Source organism: Monodon monoceros, unplaced genomic scaffold (genome assembly GCF_005190385.1).
Source record: "Monodon monoceros isolate NGI ecotype Baffin Bay Population unplaced genomic scaffold, NGI_Narwhal_1 Super_Scaffold_8, whole genome shotgun sequence".
Taxonomy (NCBI): Eukaryota; Metazoa; Chordata; class Mammalia; order Artiodactyla; family Monodontidae; genus Monodon; species Monodon monoceros.
Window position 1 is genome coordinate 11,173,037 of NW_021703785.1, and position 27,403 is coordinate 11,200,439.

The 27,403-nt window shown below is 39.8% G+C and overlaps 1 protein-coding gene across 3 annotated transcripts in view; it reads right to left on the bottom strand.

The window, feature by feature from the left end:
- The window catches only part of UBAC2 (UBA domain containing 2), a 156,525-nt gene that overhangs the window by 35,835 nt on the left and 93,287 nt on the right, over positions 1 to 27,403 (bottom strand). For 2 of the 3 annotated variants that reach the window (XM_029210296.1, XM_029210295.1), the window contains exons 6-7: positions 25,853 to 25,900; positions 2,025 to 2,270 (exon numbers count right to left, since the gene is read on the bottom strand). In XM_029210296.1, the coding sequence (XP_029066129.1) occupies positions 2,025 to 2,270; positions 25,853 to 25,900 (294 nt within the window). The remainder of the gene's footprint in view (positions 1 to 2,024; positions 2,271 to 25,852; positions 25,901 to 27,403) is intronic. The other variant, XM_029210298.1, reaches the window with a different exon arrangement.

Below are 27,403 nucleotides of genomic sequence, written 5' to 3' on the forward strand. Positions count from 1 at the left end.
AGCCAAGGGTGGGGACTCTCAAGTGGACAACAGACGACGGAGATGGTCATCAGTGTATCCTCGAGACCGGCTTCAGCAGAAGGGGATGCAGTCTGTCCTGCTGACCTTCCTCTTGAAGGTTTCTCCTGGGAAAAAAGCACCACTGCAATCTTGGAGGTGTTGCTCCGAGAACTTAAGTAAAACAAGAAGATCCAAGCAGCACGAGGGGCGGATGCTCTGGACGGGTCTGCGACCCAGATCCTCCCCCTCCTTCAGGACCAGCGCTCCATCTTCCGGCTGCCGGGGGGCGGGCACCTGATGGTTCTCAAGTAACATCTGCTCTGTGGATGGCGTGCATCTGGGGAGAGGTGCCTGCAATCTGCGCCAACACCTTTCTGAATCTGGGACGACTCGGAAGGTCTCTCGCAACTCCGGGGCTTGGGCACCGTAAGCTTAGCTCGGGCCTTCTTTGTGACTGGGGCTCGAAGTCTCCCTCTGCCCTTCACCACCACCCCCCAAAGATGCTCATCCTGACGGCATTCTCCGATCCACTTCACACACGAGAGTTTGCCTGGGGACACCAACCTCAGAAACGCAACCTCTCATTTTGCTTATGAGCACAAGACCACAGCTATCTACCAGGGAATCTCCCCCCAGGCGGCCTGAAGGTACCTCAGTCAATGTATTTCCCATCGCCTGCTCTTCTGATGTTGGTGGGATGGTGCTGTCATTGATCTCTCTCCTTGGCTAAGCCAGAAACCTCAGAATCATACACTACTTCTTTCTCTCCCTCATAGCTCTGTCCATTCTATCAGAAAATATTTATACTCATTAGTACTCAGTTTTTTGGACACCGGTTGTTCTGAGTTCTCATACTTTTCATTATTTCCTCTGTTTCCTCAAAGGATCTACCTCTTCCTCCTGCTAAATGCAGGCTTAGCCTATAGCCTACATTCATCCTGGATGTGATTCTCCTACAGGACTCACCTCCCAACCCTACACACTTAATCCATGATCTGCACCTACGGCTCTGACCTCTCCAAGAGTGATGTCTGTCCTCCATGTTCAACTACATCAGGGGCACCTTTGTTGTATGTTCCAGAGTCACCTCAAATTCAAATACACCTGTAGGGAACAGCCTTCACTTCTCTCTTTTACCTGCAGACTCGGCCCATTGATAAGGGGTCCCCTTCTTCCCACCCCAGATAGAAACTCTGGGACCCACCTCTCCACTGACGTCCAGGGACATCACACCTGATTTCACTTTCCAGACCACACATGATGAAGACCTACTTCTCACACGCAATGCAGGCAGGAGATCGGGAGATGGCAGGAGAGAACAGAACTCTCTCTCATACCCCAGAGGGTAAAGGGGATGGAGACAAGAAACGAGGAACCCAATGGACTGGATCACAGAAGTGCCAAAGAAGGACCAGGTATGAGGTTTCAGCCTGACGCAGAGTAACCCTGGAAAGACGAGTGTGGTGTTGGATTGCTTGGATAGAGCAGTTTTTGTGGATAAATGCTCAGTATTTCCTGACGATTAATGACAAGGTTAAGAAAACAGAGCATTTATCTGATCTACTTGCTGGTTCTTCCCTTGAAAATTTTCTTACCTTCATATTCTCCATTGCAACCAAGGAAAATCAAGAAGTTTGACATTTGCTCTTCAGTCCAGAGCACACAATAATAAGCATTTTAACAGGAAGACACTGTGGCTTTTACAAGATGATAAAAACAGATAAATATCCCGTCTTGTTAACTAGGCTTGGTGTTTCTCTAAGAAATCATGCTTATAGAAGTGGAGCAAGAATGTCCAGTCTGACCAGTCTTTCAGCTGCAAGTTACTTTTTTTACCTTAAAAAGAAAACACTAAGAATAGCCACTATCAGAGACCTACATTCCACTTGGAAACATGTCAAGGTATCTATGATACAATGCACAGGAATGAAATGTAGACTCTACCACACATACAGTCTCAAAGGAGAAGTTTACGCAGGCCCCTGAGTATTTCTGAATTTTCCATTGTGATCGTTATCGTTTACCTGCTGCTGTCTTTGCCGCCTCACTTGTGCAAACTGTGACAGCAACAGCTGCCGGTCCAGCAGCTCCATCCTCTGCTGTCTCTGAATGTCTACCGTGGCCCCCATCCCGATTCTGGCCTCGCTGGTGGGCTCTGAAGATGAGAAGATGGGCTCAAGTGTCCAAGAACAGAACTTTGCCATCCAGCTGGGGACGCAGAGCACCTCATGAACTTGTAACATTTTGCTGTTGTAGCAGAGCCCGGAAATCTAAAAGAAAAAGCGTCCAACTGGATTGTTGAAATGTCATAAAATGTTAAAGAACATACTTAACATAGAAATCAATAACCGCAAAACACTTCAGATGGTGTTTTCCTTCACTGTTGTAGTGTTAGGTGACAGACCAGAGCTCCTACCAGGTTGCAGGATACTAAGCAGCACAAACCAACAAAAAATTGAATTTACTCAGTAAACAAATGTGTTTTTATTAAGTTAGAAGAGATAGCAAAATCCTAACTATTTAACACTCAAAGTACTGGTACAATATTTAAAAAAACAATGCTGTCTTTTTAAAAAAAGCCATGAAATATTTGATTATCAAAACACTTTCACGTTGTACTAACTCTGTGGTTATTCTTATTGGCAGATGGCCATCAGAGAGAGACACCGAGAGAAAACAACTTTGATATTCGATGATGTGACCCAGCATCAGTATCAAATATGTAAATACATTTATCAGAAAATAAAGGCTACCTAAAATGTATACAGTTGTTTTAATAAAATTTGCAAGTATTTTTCCTAGATTTTAAAATCCTTGCCAATAGTTAGCAATTAACAATTCTGTTTACGAATAAGGCTGTTTTTCATCTTTAAGGCAATTTATATGGTAAGAGAAGTCTAAGGAGTCTCTATGGTTTCCTAGGTAAAAATGAGAATGGCTATTCCTTTGTTAAAGACAAATCTTTAATTTTGTGAATTTGATTCTTAGGATAAGTTATTCACACCAAATTAGAACATATTTGACAAATTTCTGTCTAGCAAGAGAAAAGTACACTTCAATGTTTTACTAATAAAACTTAAATTAACTAATTAGGCAAAAATTTATTGAGCATCTGCTATATACCAGGTGCTGTTCTAGGCACTTAAAGTATAGCAGAAGACAAGATAAATAAAGCCCTACTCTTACAGAGGTAATCGTGATCAATACGGAGATTGGACAGTAAACACACAAAACAATTCCAGACAAGATCTATGAAGGAAATAAAATAAGGTGACTTGGAGCAAGGACCTTCTTTAGGTCGGGTGGAAGTGACACTTGAGCAGAGTTCTTAAGGATAGTGAGGTGCCAGTGATTTGATGAACTGGAGGAAGAACGTTTCAGGCAGAGAAAACAGCGAGTGCAATGCAGGAATGAGCTTGGGAGTATCCATTAGAAATCTTAGTGGAGCTATCAAGAGGGTTGTTGGATATAAAAATCTGGAACTCAAGAGAAAAGTTTGCAGAGATAAAGATTTGGGAGTCAATGGTATAAGACTGTGTTTAAAGCAACAGGACTACAGGAGATAATGAGGGCAGGGGATGTTATTACAGAGGAAAGAAGAGGACTTAGGACTGAACCCAGGGTATACCAGCATTTTGTGGATGGACAGAGTAGGAGAAGCCAGTAAAGAAATCTGAGAAGGGGCTGACAGTGAGAAGAAGGAAACTACGAGAGTTTAGTACCACTGAAGCTAAGAGAACAGTGTTTTAAGATGGGAATAGTCAGCTATGTCTAATGTAGCCCAGAGTTCAAGTAAGACAGAGAGAGGAAGAAGATGACTGTTGGATATGGCAAAATTAAGAACAGTTTTGGTGCAGTGGTAGGAGCAAAAGACACACTGGAGGAGGTTGAAGAGTGAATGAAAAAGGACTTTCGGTTTCAAATAATTTCTATGCTACTTCTCTCAAAAATGGTACAAAACAACTAAGAAAACAAAAACAGAAACAAACTTCACATTCACTGAAACTAGAAAGCATCTGTAATCCTCAACCACACTAACAAAATGGAAAACACATTGGAAAACATATTGGCCAGTAAGAATGAGAAGGGTAAATCCAAACGAGGGAGAGGGTCCTCCCCCACCGCCACGGACTCAGGGATTAGAGGCACCAGGAACACATTGAGTAGTTAGAAATACTTAGCATGTGAGAAGGGTAAATCCAAATGAGGGAGAGGGTCCCCACACCACCAGCCACGGACTCAGGGATTAGAGGCACCAGGAACACATTGAGTAGTTGGAAATACTTAGCATACGAGAAGGGTAAATCCAAATGAGGGAGAGGGTCCGCCCCTCCACCCGCCACGGACTCAGGGATTAGAGGCACCAGGAACACATTGAGTAGTTAGAAATACTTAGCATACGAGAAGGGTAAATCCAAATGAGGGAGAGGGTCCCCCCCCGCCCCCCGCCACGGACTCAGGGATTAGAGGCACCAGGTACTGTGAAGGTGGGAGTGAAGTGGAGGGTCACAGAACTCTGTGCAAGAAGCAACTCCAATGCCTCCCCTCACCCAGCAGAGCCCCTATCTACCCTCTCCCTTCTCTACGGGGAGAAGGTAAAAGCTCTGCAGGGCCTGCATCAAAGAGGCTCTGGAGCGGGTAGAGCAGGCCAACAGGGGAGGCCAGGGACTCTACATGTGTGGACTTCATACAGACAGAGAGGCCTTCCGTGTATGTCTCATAGAACTTCCAGAAGAAGACAACAGAAGAAATATAGGAAGAAAGGGACTATATTTCAACAGATAATAGCTGAGTTTTCCAGAATTAATAAAGAATATAGATACTCAGATTGAAAATGCAATAGTCCCAAGGTAGATAACATAATGAAATTTATATCTAGATCCATTATAGTGAAACAGAGAAAGAAATCCTTAAAAGTGTGAAAAAGAACAAAAGAGCATAGCTCATTATATAAGGGTAAGTCACAACCCACAGCAGTCACCCGCTGACAGCACACCCTGAGGAGAATTCAGGGTGAAAAATCCGGATGAGGCACTCTGTGCTTTAGATAAACACGCCCCTAGAGGGCTAGATGCATATCTCAGGAAGAATTTCAATGACCCCAGATTCTTGCACCTTCACACACAAAGAAAAGCACTAAAATTAACTTGAGATTCTGCTCTTTCTGATTGGCGGTAATCTTTGACTGAGATGTATGCTTGACTAGATGTATTTCACAGCCAAAAAATTCATAATTTATTATACTGGCGCCTCCCCTACTTCTTTGGAGCGGTTCCTCAGAGCTATGGCTGAGGCTACAGTCCTCAGTAAGACCCTGAATAAACCTTAAACTCACAACTCTTATGTTGTGCATTTTTCTTTAAGTCAACAAAAGTAACCAGAGATCAAATACTGACTGCCTAGAGGAAGGAAAAACAATGAGCTGTGAGCAGACAACAGCAACAAAAACAATGAGATACTTAGGAATAAATTTAATAAAAAATATATAAGGCCTTTATAGAAAACTAAAAAACTATAATAAGGGACATTAAAAAAAACCTCTAGTAATAAATAAAGATATCATAACATCACATCTGCGAATGGGAAGATGCAAAATTGTTAAGACATCAATTTTCACCATATTAATATATATATATTCAATATAATACAAAAGAGACTCTTGGGGTTTTTTGGTTGGAACTTAAATAACAATCCTAAAATTTGTATGGAATATTAAGGTTTAAATTTTTAGAAACATAATGTTGGGAAAAAGAAGCTGGACCCAAAAGATTGCATATATTATGACCCCACTTTGTAAATGGATCAGTCAAGTGGAAAAACCATAAAGCAAAGCATGGTGGTGATGACCATCTGCGGTGCGCCAGGAGAGCAGTCACAGAAGGGAGGGGCACTGGGGCTCCGGGGGCCGGCAGTGCTCTGACCTGCACAGGGTTTTACGGGTGCGTCCGCTTCATAGTGATTTGTTTGGCTTCATGACATTTATAGTTGACGCACAGTTGGGTGTGTGTTATGTATCACAATAAAAAGATTTAAAAATAAAGAATAAGTGATCCAGAAGAGTCAAGATAATTTTTGGGAAACATAATAAGGCCTATCAGATTTCAAAGTATGCTATAAAGTCTGAGTGATTAAAACAGTGTGGTCTTTACGGAGAGCTACTCAAATCGATGTAAAGAGCAAGAACAGAGAAAAAGACTCGAGTACAAGGCACCTGGTTCACAGCAGAAACGGGTGCGTTAAACGGGAAAAAACATACACGGGCCACACATAAGGATAAAGACAAAACAGCTCTCCCTTCCTGACACCACACATAAATTCCCAATGGATTAAGGACACAAATATAATTTATAAAACTGTAAATCTTTCTGCACAAAATACAGAAGGAACATCTTTTTGGCACTGGGATGAGGACGGATATTTAAATAAGAAACATAAAGCCCAAACTATAAAAGAAAACACACATTCATCTACTTTACAATTTAAAAGCTACAGTGGGGGACTTCCCTGGTGGCGCAGTAGTTAAGAATCCGCCTGCCAATGCAGGGGACACGGGTTTGAGCCCTGGTCAGGGAAGATCCCACATGCCGTGGAGCAACTCAGCCCGTGCGCCACAACTACTGAGCCTGCGTTCTAGAGCCCGTGCTCCTCAACCAGAGAAGCTACTGCATGCCCGCACACCACAACGAAGAGTAGCCCCCGCTCGACGCAACTAGAGAAAGCCCATGCACAGCAACAAAGACCCAATGCAGCCAAAAACAAATAAACAAACAAATAAATAAAATGAAAGCTACAGGGGGCCCAAAGTTACCATAAATGAAGGGAAACACGACAAGAGCCTGGGAGAAGGTCCTTAGGATTCTTGTCCTCAAGAAAGGTAGCGTCAGAACATAAAGAAACTATCCATTTGTAAGAAGACAGTCAACCCAATTCATAAAGCAGATGAAAAGGCAATTTCAGAAAAGGAAATTCAAATGTCCAACAAGCACATGAAAGGATGTTTATCCTCACTTACCTTTAGAGAATTGCAAATCTTAACTGAACAATGTTAAACATAATAAAAATTAGCAAAAATTGAAAAACCTGGTTTCAAGTTTTCGTGAGGATGAGGGGGAACTGAGAATTCTCCCACAGTCCTGAGGGAAGGCAAAGTGGCCCGACCACTGGGGAGAGCAATTTGACAATACCCAGCAGAGCTGCCAAAGGTATATTTCAGGAAATTCTCAATTGCAAAGCTCTGTGTAACAGCTAGGGAACAGTGTCCCAGGAGAGGAATGGTTAAAGAGTGGTTTATTCATCCCTCAAAATACTAAACGGCAGTTAAACACACTCGGTGTACATGTATTGATATGTTTCTAAAAAGGTATTACATTTTGTATTCATCTTTTTGCAAAACTTCAAAACACAACATGCTAGTATTTACTGCTTATGGACACATACTCATGTAGTAAGTACAGAACCACGGAATGTGGTTTCTTCTGCAGCAGGATGATAAGGGAAGAAGGAAGGGGAGGCGTCGGGGGCAGCACTCTCTGTAACAAATATATATATATGTAATAAAGAAAGAGACAGGAAGTAAATATGGCAAAAATATATAATGAATTGGAGGCGAGGAAGTAAGGATTTCTTTTCTGAAGATCTGGATAAAAAGCAAGATAGAAAATGGAGCTGTATAACAGCAAAATCACACTGATTTAGCTGAAGACAGCAAAATATTGTTATAAATATAACGAAATATGAAAAAAATTGATCAAATCAGAACTGTGAGATTTGAATTAGGTGAAAAATTAAACACTTGTATTTTTTAGTCTCAAAGCGATTGTGAATTTGTCCATTTGTCCATAGTTGTGTTAACTTCATGTATTTGGAAAATGTTGGTGTATTTGGAAGCTGTCATTAGGCACACGTACACTGACCCTTTTATCATAATAAAGAATCCCTCTTTGCTCTGAGTAATACTCACATAGAAATCTATTTTGTCTTATATTAATATGGCCATTTCAGATTTCTATTTCCATGATTAATCTTTCTTCATTCTTTTTCAACCCTTTTTGTGTCTGTGTTTAAAGTGTGTCTTGTAGACGCCATATAGCACTTTCTTACTTTTAAATCCAGTCTGACAATCTCTGCCTTTTGATTAATGTGTTTACCTATTCACACTTAATATACTTACCTGGACATAGTTGAATTTTGCTGTTTGGTTCTATCTCATTTGCTTTTTGTTCCTCCTTTCTTACTTCCTTTTGTGTTAAGCAAATATTTTTTAGTATTTCATTTTAATTTGTTTAATGGAATTTTGTTAGCAATATCTTATTTTTTTTCTTGTGTTTGCTCTAGGGATTACAATACACACATAAGGCGCTTAGAGTTAATACTGAATTACTTCAGTTAAAATATAGGAAACTTCAAGAGTATAATTCCATTTAACATCACCCCCATTCACTGTGCTACTTTTCTGTCTTAATTATATTATACCTATACACGTTATAAACCCATTAATACAGTGTTATTTATGCTTTATGAAATCATATACCTTTTAAAGAAATACAGAAAAAAATAAGGACAATGTATAATTGTTGCCTGTACTTAAGGAGCTCACAATTTAGTAAGGGGGCGGGTTCTTAATGGGGAGGTGTTTGGTCATAGATTCCTTCAGGGAATTGATGAAGGCCAGAGATCTTCATTCTCTTGCCCATATCTATCCCCTCACCATCACATATACAGTTATGAAATTATGTGTTCAATATTAGTAGGAACATCCTATGAAGAATTAGGACATCCTACCCAGTAATAAACAAATGCGCGGCTACAAATTCTGGCAGGGATAAAGTAGGGCTTTTGTGCTCACTGGCTTAAAGTTCTATTCTAAGGTTACTTATTTGAATGTATGCTCTGGAAGGGGAAGAATTTTGGTTGGTTTTGATCACTGTTTGGCCTCTGCACCTAGAAGAGCACCTGCTGGGAGAATCGTGAATGAATGAATAGTCCAAAAACCCCCAAAAATGTCATCTTAGATTCTTTTAAAGAAAATTGGAAAGGTGCCAGTAGACACACTTTTTTGGTCCTAAGTTCATATTTCCCATGTGACAAAAAGGTAGAATTCACCTGTCCACACCTCTGATACACCAGCATGACCCCAAGCTGTCAAACAAATAAAGTGCTACTGTAAAATGTTTCAGGTGGTGAATTTAAAATTCATATTTTAAGGCAAGAAAAGAAAAATTTAAACACAAAATTTTCTCTGCCCATTTTGTCCTCCTCCACCTCCTCTAGCGTGCTCTGTGCCTCTGCATTATGTGTTAGCCAGACCTCCCCTACGGCAGAAATACCTGCTCAACCACAATGATCAATCTTTCTCCTTCTGGCGCTACTATGTAACTCCTCAGATGATAACACTCCTTACTCAATCCTGTAAATGGTCACAATGACCCACCACTTGCCTTGTACACGCAGACACCTTAGGCGAACTTTATGTACAATGCCAATATATCATTTTCCTTAGAGACTGGTGCAGAATAGACTGGTCAGACAACCTGGGGAGATACTGGGCTGCACCTTAGCTCTTGGTTTGGATACTGACTTATGACCTTATTAATTTTACTGGCTATATTACTTGTATTCTGCCTATTTTACAAGGTTATTGTTTTTTTGCATTACCAAATGTGTGGTAAAATAAATGATGATTAGGTGACTTGAAACCACTGACCAAATATACAGTCCTATAAGATCAATGATTGTAACAGCGTGACTCTAGATACGGGAAGAAGCAACAAGAGGGAACCATTTCCTAGACCACAACAGACTAATAAGACAGGAGGTCCAGAGGCTTTTGACTACTGTTAACAGGGCCCAGTCCAGTAATAGCACTGAGTAGCCTATCAATGAAATCCTCCTCTGACCTGGGAATGAGCATTCTTAAGCACAGTGGGAAAAACTGGTCACAAAATGCCTCCCAAACCTTAGTCAATACTAAGACTGAAAGGGAAGGGACTGTAGAATAAACAAAGTTGCCCACCGTCCAGTTCTCCAAGAATCAAGTCATTAGCCACTGCAGTCGCTGACCTACAGCGGCACACTCTGAAAGGATTTCAAGGCGAAGTTCAGGATGAAGCACTTTGTGCTCTGGGAAAACTGACAGAACTGGATCTTAAGACAGTTAGATATTTCAGGAGGAAATGTTGTAAACTTAGTTTCCTGCACCTCTGCATACTTAGAAAAACACTAAGACCATTAACTAAGGTATCTGTTCCTTGCAAATAGCAGTAACCTTCTAGTAAGATGTGTGCTTGACTGCATGTACTCCTTCGTCAAAGTCACATGTGTATCGGCCTCCCCCTTCTCTCTGCGGAACAGTTCTCAGAGCTCTTTGAAAGGCTGTCTCCTGGGTTATAATCCTTGGGTTGGCTCAGATAAAAATTTCCATGCTTTCTTAGATTGACTATTGATTAATTTTTTGGTCAACACAGGTATTCACACAAAGGATTAAAATATAAAGAGCTTTAAGAATTTAGTTTCCTATAAATATTTGATAATCACATCACCAACCCTTCTTATACTGGGACTTCCGAATGATAGTTTTCTTGAAACCCACAGAGTCTGTGAAAAAAGAGGCTTTAAAAATAGACCACCTGCTGGGATTTGCAGTATCAAGAGGCCAGGGGAAATTCTAAGGGAGAGGTCTGGCAGGCCCTCAGAGCCCGGAAGCCCAAGATCAAGCTGAGAGGCCCTATGACAAGGGATGAAGCAGTGGCAGTGATCTCGGGCAGGCCAGGGCTCAGGGCCAGGATGCTCAGATACAGTGGAAATGAACAAGCGGGCTGTGTCTGCGAAGGGCAGGGAGAGCTGGAACCAGAGCATTCAAGCAGCAGGAGTTGGGAACCCCGGCCAGGTAAAGGGTCCCAGAGGTGAAGCAACCAGAGAGCATTCTGGACCTCTTGCAGTTGAAAGTCCAGGCCAAAGGGAATAAAGAATTTAATCTGCTGTGTGGAAATATGTGAAACTCCCTTGATTACAGAGAGTAAACCTCAACTGTCCTCTGGTCTTGTTTAGTGTTAGCATGAAACCACAGCCAGCGGAGGTGAGAAACCATGACCTGGCACCAGCACTCAGGTTTCTGTTGATCTCCTTCTCCAGTCAACTGTGGCTGAACGAAAGCCTACCTGGCAAACTACACTGCCAGGGTCCTGGTGAACCACAGTCCCAACATTCAAGAAACTTGTCATCTAATGGGACAGTAGGACAAACACAAGGGGCTGCTTTCCTGGGGGAGAGCATTGCCGTCACAAGACAAAGAGGAGCTGAGGGAACAAACATTCCCTTGTATCTGGACCCCTTCATGCAGACTTCATATTCACTCAAGTCCTGAGGAAACCAGGCCCACTGAGGCCTCACGTATTCATTCAACACACATTTTACTGAACTTCTATAAGGTGCCAGGCTGTGTTCTAAACACTGGGATACAGCAGGAGGCAAAACAAAGAAAATCCCTGCTCTAATGAACCTTACGTTTTCCTGTTCCTTCTCCTTCACTGAAAAACGCTAAAGAAAGAAGGAAGGAACTTTGGAAATTACTCATTTTATTATGCACAGAGTATGTACACAAGTTAGAAACGCCCGAAGTTATTTGTGCCACTTGTGATTAATTATGAAATGACTGTTGTTTTCGTGACAGAGTCATGTGGCTTTAAGCACTTATTGAAAGTCTTGCTATCTTGTTCTTTGTCAAGTACAAGAGTGATTCAGATGAATTTCCCATAGCCCTCTTCTTCTTTTTCAATATTATTTTAAAGTATCTATTTAAACACTGGGTATCCTTCTGATTCTTGAAAAGTTGAATTAGAATAACAGAATTAATTAACAGAATTAATTAAACTAATAATAGATTATTTGTTTCTAACAAATTGTCTTAGAAAGCTGCTCTAAGCTTTTTCTTTCAGAAAATCATGCGTCAAGAGGATTAGGTTAACTGCATAAAGCAGAAAACTGCAAATAACAGTGGCTTAAATACAACAGAAATTTATTTCTCCCTCAGGTTAGAAAAGCTCCAACCATCTTAACTGCATTCCAGGCAGCGGGGAGAAGAAAATGAGGAAGAACAAAAGGACAAAAGGCTACTTTAAGGAGCCTTCCTAGAAGTCCCACCAATACGTATGTTTATAGCTCATTAGCCAGGATGCCAGGATTTAGTCTGATAGCCATACGTAGATGCAAAGTAGACTGGAAAATGTGATCTTTTAGTTGGAGGCCCTGCTGCCTCAAATAAGATGAAGGTTCTGTTATGAAGGAAAAAAATACATTGGGAGACAGCTAGAGTCTCTAGCACATGGAAAAAAGCCTTAATCAAATGCTAAAATGTAAATACCTTTGAATTTCCCTTTCAACAAGGAGACCACCACCCCCCTTTAAACTTATATTCACTTTCATGAACTGATTCAACAAACTAAAATTGAGGGGAAAACAGGCTTATGTTAAAAATTTGCTTCTTACATTGGACTACAAATAACAAATTAAAAATGAATGTAAAGATCAAGAACAACTTACACATTTACAGATTGAGACTCAACAGGGAAAAACGAAATCCTTTTTTAAGACCAGGAACAAGGCAAGGATGTCTATTCACCACTCTTATTTAACATTATACTAGAGGTCTTAGCTAGTGCAATAGGCAAGAAAAATAAAAGGCACAGATTAGAAACGAAGAAGTAAAACATATAAACCAAACCTATTTCCTGATGATCGTATATGTAGGAAACCATAAGGAATCCACAGAAACAACAAATTCAGCAAAACTATAGTATACAATAGCAATATACAGAAATCAACTGCGTTTCTATATACAAGCAGCAAACACTTGGAACAAAATAACTCCATTTAAAATAGCATCAAAACCCCACAAAAAGGAATACATTTAATGAAAGATGTGTAGGGCCTGTACATCGAAAATTTAAAAATTAAAAAGGGGAATTAAAGAATTACTAGAAAAATGTAGACATATTATGTTTATGAATTGGAAGACCCAATATTGTTAAAATAGTTGTACTAGTTATCTATTACTGAATAACAAATTACCCAAAACTCAGTGGCTTAAAACAATAAGCATTTATTATATGTACAGTTTATGTGGGTCAGAAATCTAGGGACTGCTTAGTTGGGTGGCTGTAGCTCAAGGTCTCTCATGAGGCTGCAGTCGAGATGTCAGCCTACCTGCCTTCATCTGGGACTCCTGACTGGGGCTGAAGGACGAGCTTCTAATGTGGCTCAGAAACACAACTGGCAAGTCAGTGCTGACTGCTGGCAGGATGCCATCATTCTTTGCCATGCAGACCTCTCCACAGGGCTGCTTCAGTACCCTTGTGACATGGCAGCTGGCTTCCCCCAGCATGAATGACCTGAGAGGGAGCAGGATAGAAGTAACGTGCCTCTTATCATCAGCCTTTTGGAGTCACACTCCATCCCGCCATATTCTATTCATTATAAGTGAATCGCTAAGTATAGCCCACACTCTAGAAGAGGGGAATTAAGCTCCATCTCTTGAAGTATAAAATAATCTGTGGCCATATTTTAAAATATCAAAATGGCAATCCTTCCTAACTGATCTATAGTTTCAGTGCAATCTCAAGCAAAATATTAACTGTATTTTTTCTTTTTTGAAGGAAATTATAAGTTGATTTAAAAAGGCATATGGAAAGTCAATGTTCCTAAAATAGCTTGACCAGTTTTGAAAAAGATGAACAAAGTTGGAATACTTATGTTACCTGGTTTCAAGACTTACCATACTCAAAAGTACTCAAAACAGTATGGTACCGGCATGAGAACAAACATATAAATCACTGAGATAGAAAAGAAAGTCAAGAAACAGACCCACACTGGTCAACGGACTTTCAACAAAGGTGCTAGGGTAATACGCAAAAGAGAAAAGAGTCTTTTCAATGTTGATGGAACAATGCTAGATATCTGTATGGAAAAAAATACACCTCAACCCTTAACTTCACAAATATTATACTCAAAGTGGATCTCAGACCTAAATGTAACAGCAAAAACGATTAAATTCTAGATGAAAACATAGGACAAAATGTTTGTAACATCAGATTAACAAATATTTCTTAAGATACCAAAGCACAAACTATTTTAAAAACTGAAACACTGAATTAATCAAGTTAAAACTTTTGCTTATTGAAAGCCATAGTTAAGGAAACGAAGAGGCAAACCACAGACTGGTATAAAATTTTTACAAAATATATCCAACAAAGGGCTTATATCCAGAATATAAAAAGAACTCTTTTGATGTAATTATAATACAAATGTAACCCAACGAAAAAGTGGGTGAAAGATTTGAACAGACACAACACAAAGGAAGATATACAAATGGCTAGTAGTCACAGGAAAAGATGCCCAAATCACTAGTCATTAGAGAAACGCAAATTAAAACCACAAGATATAATTACACACCACCTAGAATGACTGAACTTAAAATGACTGACAATGCGAAGTTCTGGCAAGGAGGCGGAGGAAATGGAATGCTCACGTACTGATGGTGGAAATGCAAAATGGCACAGTCACTTTGTAAAATAATATGGTACCATATATTTTTCATATGATAAATTCTAGCAGTTCTACTCCTAGGCATTTACCCAAGAGAAGTAAAAACATATGTCCACACATAAATGTGTACACAGATCTTCACAGCAGCATGAAAAAAATGTTTAGGGTGACGGGACTGTTTTCTATCCTGATTGTGGTGGTTACAAAACTGTATACAATGACCAAAATTCACCAAACTGTACACTTCAAATTGGTAAATTTTATTGCATGTAACACTTTAATGAACAAAAAAGAAAAAAGTTTTTCATAAAAAAGTAAATGTGAAGATCTAGAAAGATTAAGACATTTCTGGATGTATAATTCTCCTCTTAAACTTTATAAAAGAGGTGGGATTTTCGGAGACTAAAACCAATCTTTAGCAATAAAAAACTTCTGATACCTTAAAAATATTCCAAGCTAACATAAACTAACGTAAGACTTTCTGATAATATGCTGTTGTTTATAATGAATATATTCAAAATCTCATGCACTGATTTTTACCATAGTTCTTTACCAGAGGTTAAAGTCAAGATATAGGAAAAATATCAACACAGTCAGCTGCGAAGAAGAAGGAACACTGGACATTTCTATTAAAAAAATCAGTTTAAAGAGATAATCAAAACCGATTCAAGACTTTCCATCTCCTGATAGGAAAACAAATGTAAAGACCCTGTGAGAAAATGCTCTGTGGGGCAACTGCCATGTAATCTACCAGTAATCATCTAAAATGAAAATGCATGTGTGTTTTCCTTGCTAACCTCTTCCTTATCTCCATTTCTTTTTCCTTTGACCAGCAGCAGTACTGACCCAGCTCAATATGTTTTATACTATCCTTTACGCTTTCTCAAAGCCATCCTTTACTTCGTTTTCTTGTACATGACAATGCCAGAAACACAAGACAAAGAGTTTGTTGAAGGTGAGGTTTGAGCTGCATTTTTAATCCATCATATGGAGGACCAGTTAAATATCTTTGATGATATTAGAAAAGAAAGTACAGTATAGCTATAGACAGAATTCTTCATAATAGGGAGAAGGCAGAGGCTGCCAACGGGATAAAGTTTTCTTGGATATTGGTCGGCCCACAAAATTTTTAATGAAGGCTGCAGGAAGCTGCTGTGGATATGTGTCTTTCAGCACCTCTGGGTACTTTTAAAACTTCTTCATGACCAAGATCTCCCTCCAGAATCGTGTCTCCGTTGACGATGATCAGGGCCTCATCTTAGTGGTATAGTCCAGGGAAGATCTAAGAACAGCTTTGTACCTAAGTGTCTTGTGGTTGAAACAGACATGGATGAGAGCCTTGAAATGTGCAGTGGAAGGCACTGAACCCACTGGACCGCCAGAACACCTGGCCTTTGGTCCTGGCTCTATCATCCATCAGCTGTGCAACCTCAACTTCAGCCTCCTCATCTTTCAGATGGTAAAGCCCAGGTTCTCCACCGCCGTAGAGAGAGTGTCAAGAACCTAGTGAGGCAGTACATGCTGACAGCGTCCCAACGATCACAAACAGCTACAGCGCTCTATTGCACAGAAGTAATTATTCTGATAATACTGAATTCTGAAACTCAACAATTAGTTATAGACTAAAGATAAAATGCCAGACATTTTGCTAGGCACTGGGGATTATAAAATAAAGAATAATGTATAGTTTCTAAACTGAAAGGGCAGACTCAGAAAAGGCTTCAGAGTGAGAACTTAAATGAATAAGTTTTTTTCTAGGAAAAGAAGGCATCTAATGGTGAAGGAATGGATATAGTTGGAAGAACCTGCATATGGTTATGCAAAGCCACCTCTTAAGAGCACAGACACCAAAGCTCCAGTACCTGCATTTGAATGTTGTCTCCACTACTTATCAGTTATTCTTGGCAAATAACTTAAGTTCTCTGTGCCTCAGTTTCTTCATCTATAAAACGGGGACAACAGTTCCTACATCATCAGGTTTTCAGAAGGACTAATTAAATAATATTAGTAAACTGCTTAGAAAAGAGTTGTATTAGTCTGCTCTCTCTAGGTTATACTGTGGTAACAAATTATCCCAAATTTCAGTAGCTTATAACAAAGGTTTATTCCTCACTCATCTTACATGTTGGCCACAGCCCTGATCCGTGTGTGTTCTTCATTCTGGGGTCTGGGCTGAAGGAGCAGCTTCTATACGTCACATGCTTTTCTCATGACAAAAGGAACAGAGCAATGGCAGAACCATACAATGGTTCTTAAAACTTCTGCTTGTGAAGCATTCATCACTTCTGCTCATGGTCCAGTGGCTCATGTAAGTTACAGAGTAGAGTCTGATGTTAGCAGGGTACGTAGAGGCAGGCCCTTCAGGGAGGTGCCCGCAGAGACGGGCAGCAAATATTCTCAACAAACAGTTGAAGAAACAACATAATCTACCACAAGTGCCTGGTACATAGTAAGTGCCATGTGTTTGTTAAAGACAAATAAGTGATGGCACAGAATCCTGAGACAGCATGAGGTGCCGGGAAGAGTAAGACGCTCAGTGTCCCTGGAGCACAGGGTCCACAGGGCTGAGACAGGGGCCTGAGGAGGCCTAATTCTGAAAGCCTCCGAAAGGTTTTTGCCTTAAAAAAGGTAAGTTAGTAGAAGGTAAGTTACAGTAATGAAAATTTTATAGCTATATTTTATGAGGCACTTCTCTGACAGTTTTATCAAGATATTGGCATGATTTCATCTGTTCTGCAGTGAACATTTAAAAGTCTACTAGTCACTCCCTGTGTAACACTTGTCTAATAAGACATTCTGTCAGCCCTGGACTGAGTTGTAACTGTCATGACAAGGCAGAGGACAGAAGGTTTTGGGACAGGGGAAGGGGGCACAGAGAGGAAGGGAGGGAAAATGGGGGGAGAGAGAAGGTATGAATGAATCAATGAACGAGAGAGAGAGAGTTGTACAATGGATTGATAAGCACTCAATTTGGTGTTGGGATTGTAAATTCTGTGTTATATAAGAAGGTGAAAGCACCCTCTAAATATGGCTGTTTCTTAAGGATCCACTGTCATCTTCTACTTCTACACTAGGTTCTTTCACAAGCCCAACCCACCTCACAGCTCTAACCAGCCTTGACCTCCCTCTGCAGTTTCTGTCCTCATCTTCTTTTTCTTTTTATAAATTTATTTATTTAGTTTTGGCTGAGTTGGGTCTTCGTTGCTGCGTGCGGGCTTTCTCTAGTCGTGGCGAGCGGGGGCTACTCTTCATTGCAGTGGCTTCTCTTCTTGCGGAGCACGGGCTCTAGGTGCACAGGTTTCAGTAGTTGCGGTGCGTGGGCTCGGTAGTTGTGGCCCACGGGCTCTAGAGCACAGGCTCAGTAGTTGTGGCGCACGGGCTTAGTTGCTCTGAGGCACGTGGGATCTTCCTGGAGCAGGGCTCGAACCTGTGTCCCCTGCATTGGCAGGCGGACTCTTAACCACTGCGCCACCAGGGAAGCCCTGCCCTCATTTTCAATGAACTGCTAGAAAATCACCTTAGTCCCTAAAGTTCAACTGAAAACCTTGGGCATCAGATGAGTTACCTGACCTGCTACACTGTACCCTTCTTTTTTTTTTTTTTTTTAAACATCTTTATTGGGGTATAATTTCTTTACAATGGTGTGTTAGTTTCTGCTTTATAACAAAGTGAATTAGTTATACATATACATATGTTCCCATATGTCTTCCCTCTTGCGTCTCCCTCCCTCCCACTCTCCCTATCCCACCCCTCCAGGCTGTCACAAAGCACCGAGCTAATATCCCTGTGCCTTGCGGCTGCTTCCCCTTAGCTATCTACCTTACTACGTTTGTTAGTGTGTATATGTCCATGACTCTCTCTCGCCCTGTCAAAGCTCACCCTTCCCCCTCCCCATATCCTCAAGTCCGTTCTCCAGTAGGTCTGCGTCTTTATTCCTGTCTTACCCCTAGGTTCTTCATGATATTTTTTTTCCCCTTAAATTCCATATATATGTGTTAGCATACGGTATTTGTCTTTTTCTTTCTGACTTACTTCACTCTGTATGACAGACTCTAGGTCTATCCATCTCATTACAAATAGCTCAATTTCATTTCTTTTTAAGGCTGAGTAATATTCCATTGTATATATGTGCCACATCTTCTTTATCCATTCATCCGATGATGGGCGCTTAGGTTGTTTCCATCTCCGGGCTATTATAAATAGAGCTGCAATGAACATTTTGGTACATGACTCTTTTTGAATTTTGGTTTTCTCAGGGTATATGCCCAGTAGTGGGATTGCTGGGTCATATGGTAATTCTATTTGTAGTTTTTTAAGGAACCTCCATACTGTTCTCCATAGTGGCTGAACCAATTCACATTCCCACCAGCAGTGCAAGAGTGTTCCCTTTTCTCCACACCCTCTCCAGCATTTATTGTTTCTAGATTTTTTGATGATGGCCATTCTGACTGGTGTGAGATGATATCTCATTGTAGTTTTGATTTGCATTTCTCTAATGATTAATGATGTTGAGCATTCTTTCATGTGTTTGTTGGCATTCTGTATATCTTCTTTGGAGAAATGTCTATTTAGGTCTTCTGCCCATTTTTGGATTGGGTTGTTTGTTTTTTTGTTATTGAGCTGCATGAGCTGCTTGTAAATTTTGGAGATTAACCCTTTGTCATTTGCTTCATTTGCAAATATTTTCTCCCATTCTGAGGGTTGTCTTTTGGTCTTGATTATGGTTTCCTTTGCTGTGCAAAAGCTTTGAAGTTTCATTAGGTCCCATTTATTTTTGTCTTTATTTCCATTACTCTAGGAGGTGGGTCAGAAAGGATCTTGCTGTGATTTATGTCATAGAGTGTTCTGCCTATGTTTTCCTCTAAGAGTTTGATAGTTTCTGGCCTTACATTTAGGTCTTTAATCCATTTTGAGCTTATTTTTGTGTATGGTGTTAGGGAGTGATCTAATCTCATACTTTTACATGTACCTGTCCAGTTTTCCCAGCACCATTTATTGAAGAGGCTGTCCTTTCTCCACTGTACATTCCTGCCACCTTTATCAAAGATAAGGTGTCCATATGTGCGTGGGTTTATCTCTGGGCTTTCTATCCTGTTCCATTGATCTATCTTTCTGTTTTTGTGCCAGTACCATACTGTCTTGATTACTGTAGCTTTGTAGTATAGTCTGAAGTCAGGGAGCCTGATTCCTCCAGCTCCTTTTTTCGTTCTCAAGATTGCTTTGGCTATTCGGGGTCTTTTGTGTTTCCATACAAATTGCGAAATTTTCTGTTCTAGTTCTGTGAAAAATGCCAGTGGTAGTTTGATAGGGATTGCATTGAATCTGTAGATTGCTTTGGGTAGTAGAGTCATTTTCACAATGTTGATTCTTCCCATCCAAGAACATGGTATATCTCTCCATCTATTTGTATCATCTTTAATTTCTTTCATCAGTGTCTTATAATTTTCTGCATACAGGTCTTTCGTCTCCTTAGGTAGGTTTATTCCTAGATATTTTATTCTTTTTGTTGCAATGGTAAATGGGAGTGTTTTCTTGATTTCACTTTCAGATTTTTCATCATTAGTATATAGGAATGCCAGAGATTTCTGTGCATTAACTTTGTATCCTGCTACTTTACCAAATTCATTGATTAGCTCTAGTAGTTTTCTGGTAGCATTTTTAGGATTCTCTATGTATAGTATCATGTCATCTGCAAACAGTGACAGCTTTACTTCTTCTTTTCCGATTTGGATTCCTTTTATTTCCTTTTCTTCTCTGATTGCTGTGGCTAAAACTTCCAAAACTATGTTGAATAAGAGTGGTGAAAGTGGGCAACCTTGTCTTGTTCCTGATACTGTACCCTTCTTTTGGTGAATTGGGAAAAGAAATCTAAGGGAAGCAAGAATAAGGAAGAAGAAAAGGAAGCATGAAGAGCAGAGAAAGACATGAAAAGCAGGGCAAGGCTCAGAGGACCCAACTCCCCATCCTCGTTCACCCGAGATGCAGGTCAGGATTCGAAAACTTACTCCAAAGAAGTTCTGATTTCCATAGCAGATTATGCTAATTCCATAAGCTTTCTCCTTAATGATATACCATGACTTGGAAAGCCCATCACCATAAGGTTCTGTTTGATGCTTTTTCTTTTACAGTTACCATAAGACAATGTTTTATTTTTTTTTGTCTTTAAAACTCTTGTTGGGGGAAGACAGACAGACAAATCACAGCCCACAAATGAGCCATCCTGACTCCTTCAAGGTTGCTCAACTCTCTCCTACCCCCCTTCTTTGACTTACAAACCCTAATCAGACTACTATAATCTTGCACCATCTTGAAGTTTTTTGTTTGAAAAGCTTTAAAGATCCTCACTGCCTACAGATAAACATACAAACTCAGACCACATCCAAAGTCCTAACGAATCTGGTGTGAATCTATGTTTCTAATCTTGTTACTGGGTAGGACAGATTTTCTTTCACACTAAGGTTGCTTGATCACAAGATAATCAAAGTCTGACATACTGTACAGAACAGGTAACAAATGCAGGAAATGACTAGATCGTGAATGGACAGGTTGAAGGGGAGAAGCCTGGAGTCTGAGAAGTACAGGCCTGTCTGTTCATCTGCTGTGGAACAGCTTGAAAGAGGACCAAATGGTGATGAATATGTGAACTGTAAAAAGAGAAAAACTGGCAAAAGCAGGCTCCTATTTTAATCGTGTTAGAATCAGCTTAGGCCCGAGACATCAGCTTTTGAGAATTAGGGTACATCCCAGGGGTAATGACTCATAACTATGATTCATAAGATGGCAGAAAATGAAGAAGTGCAAGGATACGGAGGGCCTAAAGACTTTCTGCAGAACCACAAAATAACTTAAATAAAGTTCGATAAGAAAGCAATATTTTCTTTAAGGAAAAAAAAAGTATTAATGTGTAACAAGACTGGAGGAACTGTGAACATACAGAGTGGCCTCAATTTTTGAAGGTCTCTCACCAAAGACATGAAGAAGAGTAGTTAGACATGAGGTGCGAATATGATGAAAGTAGGTGTATACTAACATTTTCAAGCACTCACTTAACACTGAAATATTTCACTTGGCTACAATAGCCAAGCTTTCCAATTACAATTTTGCAAACTTTCATGAAAACAGTCGTAGTTTAGATATTAAATGTTGGTGTTGGGGGCTTCCCTGGTGGTGCAGTGGTTGAGAGTCCACCTGCCGATGCAGGGGACGTGGGTTCGTGCCCCGGTCTGGGAGGACCCCACGTGCCACGGAGCGGCTGGGCCCGTGGGCCATGGCTGCTGAGCCTGCGCGTCCGGAGCCTGTGCTCCGCAACGGGAGAGGCCACAGCAGTGAGAGGCCCACGTACTGCAAAAAAAAAATGTTGGTGTTGGGAAGAATCCGCCTGCCAACGCAGGGGACACGGGTTTGAGCCCTGGTCTGGGAAGATCCCACATGCTGCAGAGCAACTAAGCCCGTGCACCACAACTACTGAGCTGAGCTCTAGAGCCCGCGAGCCACAACTACTGAAGCCCACGCGCCTAGAGCCTGTGCTCTGCAACAAGAGAAGCCACCGCAATGAAGAGCAGCCCCCGCTTGCCACGCTAGAGAAAGCCTGTGCGCAGCAACGAAGACCCAACGCAGCCAGAAAAAAAAAAAAGTTGGTGTTAAAAGCCAGAATTGTCAAAGGAAGAACAACGCAACATTAAAACACGTATCAATGGTACGTGTGAATACAGTTAAGTCCCCTACATACAAACGAGTTCTGTTCCGAGAGCGCATTCATAAATCCAAGCTGTTTGTAAGTCCAACAAAATTAGCCTAGGTACCCAACTAACACAATCGGCTATACAGTACTGTACTGTAATAGGTTTATAATACTCTTCACACAAATAATACATGAAAAAAACCCACAAAAAATAAAGAAAACATTTTTAGTCTTACAGCGCAGGGCCCTGAAAGGTACAGTAGTCCAGTACAACAGCTGGCATCCAGGCGCTGGCATCGAGTGGACAGGCAAGTACCAGCTACATCCCCGCTGCTTGTACGCTTGCTTCCTGACATCCTGGGCTTGAAATAAAGATTCTGTACTACTGTACAGATACTGTATAGAGTACGGTGCTGTACTCTATACAGTACCGTAAAGGACACAAAAGCACAGCCACTTGCAGAGGATGCACGCACGGGACAATGTACGCCAGACACGTGAACTAACTTGACTGGACATGTGAACGCGCACTGCCATCTTTGAGAGTTCGCAACTTGGAGGTTCGTATGTAGGGGACTTACTGTAATCTTAATCTTTACGTAAAACGGGATGACCCTTATCCTTTCTGGCAGCAGCTGGAATCCCTGAGGGACCACAAAACAGAGCTGTGGAGAGACAGCTGTCCTAGTCAACTTAACTCATTATTGCTCCTCATAAGCTAAGCACACTTCCCCAACCCCCCTCCACCCAGGAAAAATATTTAGTCCTTATTCTTTTCTGTGACATCACTGAAGACAGAACGTGCACTCCCACCTAGCAAAATACTGTCCTGATGTAATTTATCTCCTCCTCCTCTTTTAGTCAGCAGGATATTTTTAAGCTATGTATTCAGAAACATTTCTAATCATGAAAGAATGGGTGACACAAGGAGAGAGAAAAAGCAGCCTAAGCAAAATAAATCCACCAATAACGAAATAAAATAAACCCAAAGTTGGCAGCCTTTCAGAAGAGCATGAGTAAAGGTTTTGGTTTCTATGACAGCAGATAACACATGACTTAGGTTTACACAAATGTCTTTTTATAAAAAAAAGCTCTTTCTCTTAAAAACACAGATTGAAATAAAATTACTTCCTTACTACATATAGTATGTTAGGAGAACAATTGGTTTCAGAGCTAAAAGGTGATTATTTTATCAACAGGTTTTCTAACATTCCTCCAAAACACTGAAAACCATCTGTGCATTTCTTTCTGGTAGTAAAAGTTTTATTTTCTTTTTAGTATTTTATTTAGCATAAAAACACCCCCCCCCTCCGCCACAAAAACAAAAAAGGGAAGTTGCCTGATAAATACAGGGAGAGGAGAAGTCAGGTTGAGCAAGAGACATCTGGGACAAGCTGTGGCTTTGTGAATCTCAGATCTCCATCCCTCAATCAGTGGTGTGTAAACCAAACATTCACAAATAGTTTGAATATCCTCCTTTATAATTATCCTTATCTAAAGTATACCATATTATATTAAATATTTCATAACAAAAGTATGATTTTTCTGGAAAAAGTCAGAAACAAAATATTCATTAAATTCAAAACAAGCACTAACATCTATGGTATAGCATGAAGGAAAACTGGTGTAATTATCCCTGATATTAATCATCTTAAACACAGTATCATCTAACCATGGTGGAATAATAATAAAGAACAAGGCTGACATGAAGATTTATCAGATTTGTGTAATGGTAGGAGGTCAGTAATATTAGTTGAATTAGTTACTATAAAGTGAAGATTCAATTGGCTCAAAGGGGTTTACTAATAGTGGGATTATTCAAATGCTAGCTACATTCATCTGGGGATTATATTTCAAGTACTGAGCAATTCTATTCACTCTTCTGAAACTAGGAATTTTAATGTTAAACATTTGTTAAACTTCTGATCCTTTAAAAAATTAAATCAAGCACCTTACCACCTGTTAAGCATCTGTACGAGAAAAGACTGATCACAACACACATACTTTAGATTTTAAAAAGACTAGAAAGAGATGAAAAATGCAAGCTCCAATTCGAGAGCACCGAATGTCACAAAGTGAAACTTTCTGAGGTGACAGCAAGAACTTATTTTAAAACCAGGAATCTGAAAACAGAATAAAGAAAGAAAATGGGATGCCTTAAAACAAATGAGTCACATAATGAGTTATTAAAGAGGGGTTCAGATAATGTGAGCAAATCAATTAACAGTAAACTAACACAATGAAATGTAACACAATAAGGTACTTTTCAAATTTTTGAATGCTTTAGGAAAATATCCAAAAAAGGGCTCAAGATTATCACTGCTAAGAGAAACAGAACTTTATCATGAACAAAAGAGTGAATTCTCATGCTGCTTTCATTATGAAAGCAACGAACTACCTATTGTCTGCAGGCTGGTTAAGTACCTGCCAATCAAGCTGGCAGTTCAAGTGGGGATGAGATTAGACTGGGCAGAGCCTGGCCACTGTGCCCCACAGGATTAGTATGACCCCAGGCTGTCCTTTAAATCACTACAAGTCTTAAGAATACCAGGTGGCTCAGATGGCTTGAAGACCCCACAATGGAGTTCAGCTCTGTGTTCCTGAAGCAAATCTGGGCATCTGAGAAAAATATTTAGGGAGGGGGAAACAAAGTGACTTCAATCCCCAGAATTCTGGCTGGATGTTGTGAGGAGTGAAGGATTAAGTTGTATATGAAAAGAATAAACATAGAAAAGGAATAAAACAGACAGCATAAAGGAAGGAAAGAAGTGAGCAGGCTTAAAGTAATGACCCAGTGTCTCAAAATACCATTCACCCAGGAAACAAGAGTAAGTAGTGATAACTTACTTAAAATGTCTGCAGTGGAATGCAGTTATTTCCAAATCCTTTCCCTTTGATGTTATACATGTTACTATAAATCCAGTCTGTAATTTTCTTAGACTTTTCCAAGAAAGAAATTGAAAACTGTATTTCACATATACTAGTTATAAACTTATTTTTAGATAAATTTGGGAGTTCAAATTTAAGCCATGGATGAAAAATAAAGCTCAATTTCATGCTTTAGGTTCACTTTCAATACCTCATAGAGTTTATTAAAATAAACTTATATGCTTATTAAAATAAAATAAAATACAATACAGCAGGGTGGGGATGGGGGAGATGAAGGCGATCTGGCACACAGAGGAGACGCCGCCCTCTTCCTTCTCTGGCCACACACCCTGATGAATCTTCCATCAGTTCCAATCCACCTGACTTTCCACTTAACCTTATTTTTCCCCTTGCATGACCATGTCTCTTTCCAAAACAAGCAGAATATCTCTCACTAATTTTGGTAAATCCTACTTCTTCATTTTCTTTTTCTGCCATTTTGTCCTACTATGAGTTCAACTACTAAGTAATTTAAAAATAACACTGACAAACTCAGCTAAAACTTTCATTAAAATTACTTTGAAAACTGAGACAAACTGGCTTCTTTCATCTCAATTATCCATGCAACTGGCTTTTTCATCACTAAGGAAGTAGCTCTGAGATGCAATCTGACACCTGAATATGACCCATGATCTAAATATGACATTTTTCCTAAAGTTTGTTCAGAAAAGAGGGGGAATTGGGGGAGGGGGGAATCACACTTACAAGTCCACTTATGGCTACAATCCAGATGTAGGAACCAGAGGTGAAAAGCTATAAAAGAAAAAAAAAGGCAACTAAAAATGAAATTCGACTGCCAGTCACAGCTTATTTATTTTTACATAACTCCAGCCATAACCATTTATGTTAAGTCTTAATTATATATACCTTAATATAAACAAATAGAAAATTAATAAATATCAATTCTGTTATATAGAAGAAAACAACATACTCATTTTTCTTTTCTTTTCTTTCTTTTTTTTTATACCAAGACCTAACTCAGCTTTTCAATAGCCTAAAACAGATTGAACGCAGCCCACTCCCGTGCAAAGAAAAATAAGTGAAATTCAAGCATATTCTTAATTACAAATGGATATTAATTGGCTTAAACAAAGTAAAATACTATATAGAAAGAAATTATTAGCATTAACAACATACAAAATATGTAGTCACCATCCAATGCTTGGTGTTAAGTAATGACATGTAATATTAGTTTATATAACTCTCTCATTTCAATTTCTTGTTATTGCTACTCTAGTTTTAGATGGAAGACATCTGCCAGCATACAGGTCCATGTCCAATACTGCTCTGCTTAACTGTTGACACTCTCATTCCAGTTTACCCAAGAAAGAGCAAACTAAGTAATGGTATCAAAGTTCATTAACCGCAAAAGCAGTTAGAACTGGGTCTTATGAAACCTCTCCCTTTGTTTTCCAAATCATTTACCTCCAAGGGTGTGCTCAGGGTTTTAAAAAAAAAAAAAGTCACAAGACATCTCAAAGTGTTCCTGCAAGAAAGAAAAGATTTGTAGCCTAATAACAGGATATTATTGGGACGATTGGTGAAATTTGAATAAGATAAAAATTTGAATAAGATTGTATCAATGTTAATTTCCCAATTTTGTTAACTGAACAATGGTTATGTAAGAGAATGCCCTTGTTTATAGGAAATACACACTGAAATATTTAGGGAATAAAATAAAGTCACATATACAGATTAAAAAAAAAAGACTTGTAGCTTAGCGTTTGTTCACATTTAGATCTTTAGATGGGGAGTTTAAGCACTTCTGCTTGTAGAGAAAGAAGCGGGTTCATTGCTGACACTGTGCTACATGAAAACCTCAAAGTGGTGCCCATTTATCAAGGATACATAGAAAAAAAGATACACAGAAAGACGACAAAGGTAAGAGATGACAAAGCACAGGTAAAAAAAGAATCTGACAAGCTGTGCTCTTGTGTTAGCTAATGTGGAAATGAGCACTGGCTACAACCTCAAATTTAATCCCTTGATCTAAAATTTCATCCTTTGATCTAGCATGGATGCTTGTTCAGTGTGAATGACTGATAATAACAAGGATGAGAATTATGTGGAAAAATATTTTTCTGTAGTCTTTTTCTAAAAGTATAGAGAACAATAAAACAGCTAATACTTTCACAGCACTTACTGTATGCCTTCTCTCCTAGCTGGGCTTCTTGAGGGCAGGTGCCACATCTCATGCTTCATTTTCTCCTCCACAGCCCCCAGCACTGGGCATTACATGACTGGCTCTTGAGCCAT